The sequence below is a fragment of the Geotrypetes seraphini genome, chromosome 2 (genome assembly GCF_902459505.1).
Source record: "Geotrypetes seraphini chromosome 2, aGeoSer1.1, whole genome shotgun sequence".
In the NCBI taxonomy this organism is placed as follows: Eukaryota; Metazoa; Chordata; class Amphibia; order Gymnophiona; family Dermophiidae; genus Geotrypetes; species Geotrypetes seraphini.
The window spans coordinates 503,363,204-503,373,801 of NC_047085.1; the positions used below are offsets into that span (position 1 = coordinate 503,363,204).

A 10,598-nucleotide genomic window follows, 5' to 3' on the forward strand; every position below is an offset into this window, starting at 1 on the left:
TTTCCCTTCTTACAAAATTTTTTTATTAAACTTCATACACATAATTGGTTTCACTCCTATGTATGTGTTCTCTGGTGTATGGTGAGATGTTCTGACTGAAGCTTTTACCACAATCAGCACATGGAACTAGTTTCATTCCCGTGTTGATTCTCTGGTGATTGGTGGACATAAGAACAGCCATACTAGACCAGACCATTGGTCCATTTAGCCCAGTTTCCTGTTTCCAACAGTGGCCAATCCAAGTCACAGTACCTGGCAGAAACCCAAATAGTAGCAACACTGAGAAGCTTTCCTTTTCTCATAGAAGGTTTCACCCCACTCCATAATATTAAATAGTTTCACTTGGGGGGGGGGGAAGGGAGGACAGGACATATGGAGTATGATTTCAGACTCCCAAATTTACTGCTAACACCCTCTATTATGCTTACATTGTGCCAAAAAGAGTTTTTCTGGAATTTATGAGTAACATATAGACAACAGATCCATGTGTGCTTGAAGCTCTTTTTAATCAAGCCTATTGCTTGAAACCAACAGCTCTATAACCAATGTAATTCTAGTGTTTTTCTCTTTTGCTACTATATCTGTTATTTTTGGCATCCAGAACTTTATCAGTCCGGATGGGAATGTCCTAGGTGATCGTAACTTCTTCGTGTTCTATAGTTCTCTCAAGGTCACGATCCCAATGCTTTTCTGGCGCGATGTCGTAACGCGTAGTTTCAAATGAATGAAATGTGCCATTTTGTTGTGCGTTTTTATATAAAGATTTTCCACCATCAGTACTTCGAATCCAACCACGAGATGAGCAACTGTTTCTAACTCTTATCTTACAGAATCTACAGATGCCCGCTGCACCGATTTTTTCGCTCCTGTGTGGATTCTTTGGTGTAAGATGAGGTGTTCCTCCTGGCTGAAACTTTTACCACACTCCGCACATGTAAACCGTTTCATTTCTGTGTGCACACTCTGATGTGTGGTAAAGCTTCCCTTATCACGAAAACCCTTCCCACACTCCACACACATAAATGGCTTCAATCCAGTGTGGCTTCTATTGTGTACGGTGAGGGATACTTTCTGACTAAAGCTTTTGCCACACTCGGCGCATGTAAACGGCTTCACTCCGGTGTGGATTCTCTGGTGCACGGTGAGGTTTCCCTTCTCGCAAAAGCTTTTGCCACAGTCGGCACATGTAAATGGTTTCACTCCCGTGTGAATTTTCTGGTGGTTTGTGAGGCCTTGCTTCTGGCTGAAGCTTTTCCCACACTCGGTACATGTAAATAGCTTTATTCCTAGGTGGATTACACGGTGCATAGTGAGTGCTCCCTTCTTACTGAAGCTTTTGCCACAGTCCACACATACAAATGGTTTTATGCCTGTGTGGATTTTCTGGTGGTTTATGAGGCCTGGCTTCTGACTGAAACTTTTACCACACTCAGTACATTTAAATTGTTTTATTTCGAGGTGGATTCTTCGGTGCGTAGTGAGTGTTCCCTTCTTGCCGAAGCTTCTACCACAGTCAGGACATATAAATCGTTTTTCTCCTGTATGAAAAATGAAAAAAAAAATAAACTATATCAAATGCATACATAAAAAGCAATCTAAACAAAACATACTACCTACTAGATCACTTATAGAACACTGAAAGGAGTATGTAGCGCGGTACATTTTGACATTTATAGATGGTCCCTGCTCAGAAGAGCTTACAATCTAACTTAATGGGTGAACAAAACCAGCGACTTGTTTTATTCAGTGTCAGACACTTCTTACAATCAGCATAGCCACCGTTTAATAAAATTATTGCAATTATTATTGTATGCATTATTTGTGCTCCACTTAGAATACTCAGATAATGCAGAATTGATTTTTATTATTATTATTTCTTTTAAAAAATGATGGGGTTGAGAAGCTGACTCCATCATTTTTTAAAAGAAATAATAATAATAAAAATTATATCATATACATTGCTTCTGATTATCTGATATGTTTTCTACATTGTATTATATTTTCACCTTGGCTTTTGTGAATTGTACAGGTTAATGAATGTTTTTTGTACTTGTGATATTTTTCATTAAACAGATTGGAACTAAAAAAAAAAATGATGAGGTCCTTTTACTAAGGCATGATAACTGATGTGGAATATAATGAACGCCTTATCATTTAGCATCCGCTAATCTTTAGCACGCGCTAAATCGGCTGGCGCACTTTAGTAAAAAGGACCCCTATATCTGTCTTAAGGTGACTACTTGGAGCTCATATTTTACCGTAAGAACAATCAAAACTACACCTTAAATATTCTCATTAACCTTAGAGGAAACAATGAAGAGATCATTCATCACTCATATAAAATAATTATATCCACTGAAGTTCTCTATTAATAAAATGCTTAACCATCACCCAAATAGATAGATAAACATCATATTAGTGTACACTTCTCCCTCATTATCAACGGTTTCCGTATCTGTGGATTCATTATTCATGATTTTTCGGCGGCTGACTCCGCTCCCTAATTTTCGTCACTGAACCCGGCGTTTCACATTGGAAATGGCTGCTCCTGGCGTTGTATGGAGCAAATCGCAGGTCGGGCTATTCACGGTTTATTATCTTTTTCAGGTCTATTTTACCGAAAAACCGCGAATACCATGCAAAAAGATATTCACGGGTTTTCGGTATTCACGGCTATGTTCTGCCCGAATCCCCCGTGAATACGGAGGGAGAAGTGTATTTAGAAACATAAATTGGGGTCAGATTGTTCCCACCTGTAGTTCAGGCTTTAACTCCTTTCAAAATTTGTCAAATATCATTATAACATGAACTTATACTTCTATTTAAAATAAATCCTTCCCCATTACATTTAAAGACCCAGTATGGCTATTCTTATGTCCTTACGTGAGCCAAGTATAGGACAATCAAGCCATTGTAACATCACTGCTGAGGCTGGCTCTTAGGCATTGGTGGAATGAGGCATTATGACATCACAATCTCAGCTCTGGAATGTTGCTCTCATTGGGGCTCCGGAATCTTGCTGTTCTTTGAGATACTGGAATGTTGCTACTCCTTGGGTTTTGGCCAGGTACTAGGAACCTGGATTGGCCACCGTGAGAACAGGCTACTGGGCTTGATGGACCATTGGTCTGATCGAGCATGGCAGTGCCAAGTATAGGACCATTAAGTTATTGTAACATCACTGATGAGGTTGACTATGAGGCATTATGACATCACAATCTGAGCTCTGGAATGTTGCTCTCATTGGGGTTCCGGAATCTTGCTATTCTTTGAGATGCTGGAATGTTGCTACTCCTTGGGTTTTGGCCAGGTACTAGGAACCTGGATTGGCCACCGTGAGAACAGGCTACTGGGCTTGATGGACCATTGGTCTGATCGAGCATGGCAGTGCCAAGTATAGGACCATTAAGTTATTGTAACATCACTGATGAGGTTGACTATGAGGCATTATGACATCACAATCTCAGCTCTGGAATGTTGCTCTCATTGGGGTTCCGGAATCTTGCTATTCTTTGAGATGCTGGAATGTTGCTACTCCTTGGGTTTGGCCAGGTACTAGGGTCCTGGATTGGCCATCATGAGAACAGGCTTCTGGGCTTGATGGACTATTGGTCTGACCCAGTAAGGCTATTCTTTTGTTCTGCACGCTAACGCTTCACTGGCTGCCAATAAATGCCCAAAACTTATTTAAACTCTCCTACGTTGTACGCCACGCCAACTCACCGGAGCAGATAACCCACTTGTTCAACTCCCTCTTCACCTCAACCAGGATCAACAACACTCACCAGCTGATCATCCCCTCATCCAAGCGAACATTTAACACCCTTTTCACGTACGTCGCTTCAAGAACACGGAAAGCCCTTCAAGCATCCATGAGAACAGAACGGAACTGTCTCACCTTCAGGAAAAGACTGAAAACGTACCTATTTGATCACTTCCTTTCAACTCAATAACTCTGTCCTCTTGAATAATGTAGCTTTCCTTTAAAATGTGCTGTAACTCTTTCCTCCATTGGTACAGTGTTACCTTCCTCTATGACATAGTATAACCTTTTTCCCATGATGCTGCATGGGCCTCTTTTTTTTTTGTAAATCGCCTTGAACCTAAGTTGTCTATCAAGCCCCTTCCCTTATTTAAAAGCAGACTGAAAAACCATCTTTTTGATGTAGCCTTCAATCCTTAACCCTACTCCTCTGCCCTCCAACCCAGCCAGCTGATTAACCGTTCCCCTTAACTGCATCCTTGACATCTTGTTTGTTTGTCTTGTCTGTTTAGTTTGTAAGTTTTTTAGAGCAGGGACTATCTCTTTTGTGACTCTGTTCAGCTCTGCATGCGTCTGTTAGGGTTATAGAAATAATTCATAGTAGTAGTAGTGTGAAGAGTTTCAGTCTTTGGGGAGCAGAGTTGAGATTATGATGACATAATGCCTCATTCCACCAATAAGAGCCAACATCATCAGTGATGTCACAATGGCTCGATTGTCCTGTACTCCCCTCTGCCCTCCAACCCAGCCAGCTGATTAACCGTTCCTCTTAACTGTATCCGTGACATCCTGTTTGTCTTTGGGAAGCAGAGTTGAGCTTGTGATGTCATAATGCCTCATTCCACCAATAAGAGCCAACATCATCAGTGATGTCACAATGGCTCGATTGTCTTGTACTTCCCTCTGCCCTCTAACCCAGCCAGCTGATTAACCGTTCCCCTTAACTGTATCCGTGACATCCTGTTTGTCTTTGGGAAGCAGAGTTGAGCTTGTGATGTCATAATGCCTCATTCCACCAATAAGAGCCAACCTCATCAGTGATGTCACAATGACTTGATTGTCCTGTACTCCTTCCCCTCTGCCCTCCAATCCAGCCAGCAGATTAACCATTCCCCTTAACTGTATCCATGACATCATGTTTGTCTGTCTTGGCTGTTTAGATTGTAAGCTCTTTCGAGCAGGGACTATCGTCTTCTTTGTGACTCTGTACAGCGCTGCGTACGTCTGGTAGCGCTATAGAAATAATTAAGAGTAGTAGTATTGGATAAGCGTGATTAATCCTGATTAGATTAGAATAATGTTTGGAAACGGAATCAACATTTTTCTATTCAGCAAAAGATACCAGAACTTCAGGTATTTTTGCCTTTCCTGCCCCGAGGTCCTGCTGTTATAAAACTTTTTTTGACAGGACATTGGAGTACCAGGCCAGGAAGTTAAATTCCTGGTTACATCCATAGATCGCTCAAACTTATTCTTATACTACATTTAGGAAAGTTTTAAAAAACATATTTATTTGATAAATTAGATTGATGTTTTTAATTGTGAAGGGTTCAATCATTAGTTGATAGATTTTTAGAAGAATCTGCTGTAGGCCATTTTTAAAATATATTATGTTTCTCTTCATTAGATTTTATAATATTTTAAATTGATTAATAGTCTCTGCTGCATTTGATTGCTTACGATGTATTGTTTATTATGAAATTGTATCCCTTTCGCTGAATTGTTCAGTTGTATTCCTTGTTGTGCACCACCCAGAACTGTTGGTAGGGCGGTATATAAGAAAATAAATTATTATTACTATTATTAAAATAAGCAAAAACAAAAAGCCGGCAGAATAGTCTCCTGGGATCAGCCTCCAAATCGTTCCATGATCTGTAAAAACTCCTTCTATTTCTTAAAGTGTTTAATATTACTTGCCTGTATGTTGTAATACCTCTCATTACTCTATGAAATATTATTACTCACCCGTACCGAACAATATCTCCAATTACTCTGTACAGCATTTGCTATTATTACTCACCTGTGCATGAGGGAGTAACTTCTCTCACTCCCAACTCCGTTGGATCCCAGACATGCGGCTCTTCCTCTTGTTTAATCCTTGATAACACTTCAGGATTAATTCTTTCATGTTCTATGCCTAAGCCTTACAAAGAAAATTGAGGATCATTTTCTCTTACAGTCACAGAAAAAATATCCACAGCTGTTTTTCTCAGGGTGCAGGACATGAACTGTGCGTAGGGGGAGTTTCTACCATAAGCAGGAAGCGGTCAAACATTACAAAGGGAGTGCCATATGAGAGAGTTATACACTTCCCCCTCCATATTCACGGTGGTTAGGGGCAGAGCCGGCCCGCGAATATTAAAAAAACACGAATAATATTTGGGCCGGTTCTGCCCCTAACCCCCGCTTCCCCCGGCTGAAAGCCCCCCCTTAAGCCTTACCTGGTGGTCTAGCGGGTTTTCAAGCAGGAGCGATCTTCCCATGCTCCTGCCCTGTGCAGATCGCGCACAGGAAATGGCTCTAGAGACTACTGGAGCTCAAGGCAGCCATTTCCGGTGAGCGATCTGCACGGGGCAGGGGAGTGGGAAGATCGCTCCTGCCTGAAAACCCACTAGACCTTATGGTAGAACTTATGATTATGCGGTCTATAAATCATAAGTGGTGTGAGTAGACTATACTAGGCTTTGTTGGTTCAGACCGACCCTGCCCAGGGTTTTATTTCACGGTGGGAGACTCAGCTTGGTGCCAGAATTTGCGTGCCCTCCTGGTCTTTGGTATTTAAACATCTGTTTAAGGTCTCCATTTCAGCCTGATTGATGGAGAATGGGTATAAAATTTTTCTATCAGTGGTACCTTAGTCCGGCTCGTCCCTCTAAATTGAATCGGTTCAGCGGACGGCCACCAGGATGATCTCGGGGCTCAAGGGTCTCTCGTACGAAGAGAGACTGAACAAATTGCAGCTCTACACTCTCGAGGAACGTCGGGAGAGGGGAGACATGATCGAAACATTTAAGTACCTCACGGGACGTGTCGAAGTGGAAGATGATATTTTCTTTCTCAAGGGTCCCTCGGCCACAAGAGGGCACCCGCTCAAACTCAGGGGCGGAAAATTTCATGGCGACACCAGAAAGTATTTCTTCACAGAGAGAGTGGTTGATCATTGGAACAAGCTTCCAGTGCAGGTGATCGAGGCAGACTTTAAGAATAAATGGGATACCCATGTGGGATCCCTACGAGGGTCAAGATAAGGAAATTGGGTCACTAGGGCATAGACAGGGGGTGGGTAAGCAGAGTGGGCAGAAGCCCTTTTCTGCCGTCATCTTCTATGTTTCTATGTTTCTATTAAAATGTTTCCTACTTGTTCTGGCCTTTGTTGGGCGAAAATTGTGGCTCTCAGGGAACGTTCTTTCATATATGGGGGGGGGAATGTCCTAAGGTACAGGTCTTTTGGTCCTCTGTGTTTTTCGCGTCGAGTGCTGTGTTACATTTGTCTTACCCCTTATACATGGACTACTGTCTGCTAGACATCCAAAACCTGTTCACACTTTTACTATATATGCTTGATGTCAAAATTGATTGCGCTCAAGTTGGGGAATCTTGTTTCCTTTCATCAAGCTTGGGAGCCTTATCTGACTTGGCGTGCAGGCTCTCCTTGACAGTGTAATAGGCCATGTGGGGACTAGATTTTTATTTTCTTTCACCTTTACTTTTCTTTGGCGGTAGAGCCCTGCGATTTCTAAGGATTTCTTATGATGATAATATTATTATTATTATGGGTGAGTATTACATTGCATTGGAAAAGTCAATTTGGCTGCTAAACTAAACTAAGCCTTAAGTTTATATACCGCATCATCTCCACGGAAGTGGAGCTCGACACGGTTTACAAAGCTTAAAAATATAAGAAGAGAGGGGAGAAAGGGTTTACAAAAGCATATAAAAAGAGGGGATGTAGACAGGAGAAGAGATGTTATATGCTAGAGAAAAGCCAGGTTTTCAGTTGTTTTCGGAATAGTTGGAGGGAGCTGAGTTTCTTGATTGTTAGCTATTGTTCAGCTTGTATTTGTACAATGTTTTTTCTTGTTGTTGCTTTTTCTTGTGTTGTATTAAAATTAAATATGAAAAAAAATAAGAAAAGGTGCTTGAAAATGTCTCAGCTTTACTTTCATTTAATTGGCTAAAAATGCAGACAATTCAGCCCTTACCTAGTGAGATCAGGGTTTCATAATTTTCCTTCATCACCTCCCTGTAAAGCTCCTTCTGACCTTCATTTAAATATTCCCACTGCTCCCGGGAGAAAGAGACAGTGACGTCCTCAAATGTCACCGATACCTGAAGCACAAACCGGAAACAACCTCAGTGAGACATGGAGGAGCTCAGAATGCGTTCGACTTCAGCTAACCGCATTCTTCTAACGCTGTACCGCGGAAAAGTAAATTGCGAGCCCACAGGGACAGACAGTGCCTGAATAAATTCATGTAAACCATTCTGAGCTCCCCTTGGAGAACAATATCATGTTTCATGTTTATTGAAAAATTTGATTTGATCGCATAATCATAATCCAATGCGATTTACAAATCACGATAAAATCGGGGTAAAAAAGAAAAGCACATTGATTACACTTCTCCCTCGGTATTCGCGGGGGATAGGGGCAGAGCTGGACCGCGAATAGGGAAAAATCGTGAATATCTTCTCGTCCGGCTCTGACCCACCCACGCCTCCCTCCCGCCTTCCCCCCCCCCCCGGCATCCTGGCCTTACCTGCTGGTCTAGCGGGCTTTCGGGGCAGGAGCGATCTTCCTGCGCTCCTGCCCCGTGCAGATCGCCAATGGGAAATGACCGCCGTGAGTTCCCGTGGTCTCTCGAGACTACGACGGGAGCTCACGGCAACCATTTCCTATGGGCAATCTACACAGGGCAAGAGCGTAGGAAGATCGCTCCTGCCCCGAAAGCCCGCTAGACCACCAGGTAAGGCCAGGATGCCGGGAAGGGGGAAGGCTGGAGAGAGGCGGGAACGTGCTATACTTCCCTCTCCCCCCCCCCAAAAAAATCACAAATATGTGAAATCGCGAGTGTCGAAACCGCGAATGGGGAGGGGGAAGTGTAAACCAGACAGTTAATACAACTTTACCAACCAAACACAAAAGGGAAGAAAAAAAGGATTAAATACAATTTATAAATAAATAAAAAGGGCATGGGTAATGAAACAGCAGGGTGGGAAAAGGTTACCCGCTCAATTTTCACTTAAGAGCACTATTAGTCCGCTAAAGAGTGTCCTGATTATATAGAATTCAAATGACTCCGTTAAAGGTGTCCTTAAAAAGCCAGCTTTCCAGGAGACTTTTAAATAGCAGAGAGCAAGCTTTTTATAAAGCCCGAGGAGAACCAGGAAGAAAGGGCAGAAGCGCCTCTTCGGGGGTGCCAGGCTCCTTTCGTCTTCTGCCCGGCATCGCCTCCCCTGCTGCCCACCTCCTGCCAGCCTCCTACCTGCTCAGCAGAAAGCCCTGCGGCCATCCTCCTGCCCCAACTCAGTGCAGGACTCAGCTGTTGTCCTAAAGGCTTCAGGAGGCAGTGGAGACAAAAAGCGTATCCGAATTCAAAAAAAGCTCGGGCCAATTACGTCGGATCTCTAAGGGAAAGAAGGGGGTGATGGGTGGCATGGTCGGGCAGGCGAATAGGCCAGATGGTCTTTATCCGCCTTCATTTCCCTCTGTTTCTAATAAGCCTAATGTAGACAAAGAGAATGGGAGGGGGGGGGGAGAGGGGAAGGAGGAAGTCTGGGGACAGATCAGAGGGAAGAGAAGCAGGAGAGAGAGGGAAGGGAGGGACGTCGGAGAGAGTTACTTCAGACTGCTGCCGTCTACTGGACCTGCCTGGAAGCACCGCAGAGGAGTTGATCTCTGTAGACCAGTGGTCTCAAACTTGCGGCCCGCCAGGTCCTATTTTGAGGCCCTCGGTATGTTCATCATAATCACAAAAGTAAAATAAAACAGTTTCTTGATCATATGTGTCTTTAGCTATAAATGACAATATTATTCTTAAGACTTAGCCAAAAGGAAAGATTTATAAACTATAAAGATTTTCAACTCATGCAAAATTGTCATTACTTTAATAAGACATTAACTGGGTTTGTTTTTTTCTGAGGCCCACCAAGTACCTACGAATCCAAAATGTGGCCACTGAATACAGGTTTAACGGGACAAGATTCAACATGGATTTGGCCAAGGGGACATCTTGCCTTACCAATTTGCTTCCTCTGAAGGTGTGAATAAATATGGGGATAAAAGAGCTTCCGTCCCATCAATTGGCACCCGCGGATGGAACTCCAACATACCTTCGAAGACACCGAGGGCCTGATTCTCAAAACAGTGTCCCGATTGTAGGCGCCTACCACCGTCCAATGGACCAATCAGGATGCAGTTTTTGTTGGTTTGTTTTTTTTTTTAATCGGTGCAGCACAGGACACCTATAATGTAGGTATCTGATTCACACCTGCGGAGGTGACTAGGCATGCCTATGGATGCCTAAGGCCGACATAGGTGTGGCTTATGCCAGAAGTGGCCTTAGGTGTCTGTAGGCGTGCCTAGGTGCCTCCGTAGGTGAAAGTCAGATGCCTTAAATGTAGACATATAAAATGCTAGCCTACATTTAAGGCATCTGTTCAAACGCGATTCTGGACATAGCGCCTACCAGTGTCTGACACTCAGTAGGTGCCTACCATGGCAATTGCTGTTTCCAGAATTAGGCCCCAAGTGATTTTAGGATACTCTGAATGGCCATCTAAAACTGGTGAGTTAGGGTTACCAGACATCCGGGAACATTCCACCGGAACGTGCAGC

General features: G+C 43.1%; 1 protein-coding gene across 1 annotated transcript; it reads right to left on the reverse strand.

The window, feature by feature from the left end:
• Positions 1-487: 487 nt before the first annotated feature.
• Positions 488-9,512, reverse strand: LOC117354518 (gastrula zinc finger protein XlCGF7.1-like). The gene is made up of 4 exons (XM_033932189.1): positions 9,247-9,512; positions 7,966-8,092; positions 5,784-5,906; positions 488-1,538 (listed from the first exon to the last, which is right to left on the reverse strand). Exons 1-4 carry the CDS (start codon positions 9,271-9,273, stop codon positions 820-822), a joined length of 996 nt encoding a protein of 331 aa, XP_033788080.1. The 5' UTR covers positions 9,274-9,512; the 3' UTR covers positions 488-819.
• Positions 9,513-10,598: the final 1,086 nt, after the last annotated feature.

Coding starts and splice junctions, on each gene's coding strand:
- LOC117354518 (XM_033932189.1), bottom strand. CDS start 9,273: ATGGCCGCAGGGCTTTCTGCTGAGCAG. Junction 5,907..7,965: donor TGAAACCCTGATCTCACTAG/GTAAGGGCTGAA, acceptor TTTCTTTGTAAG/GCTTAGGCATAGAACATGAA. Junction 1,539..5,783: donor AGTTACTCCCTCATGCACAG/GTGAGTAATAAT, acceptor TTTTTCATACAG/GAGAAAAACGATTTATATGT.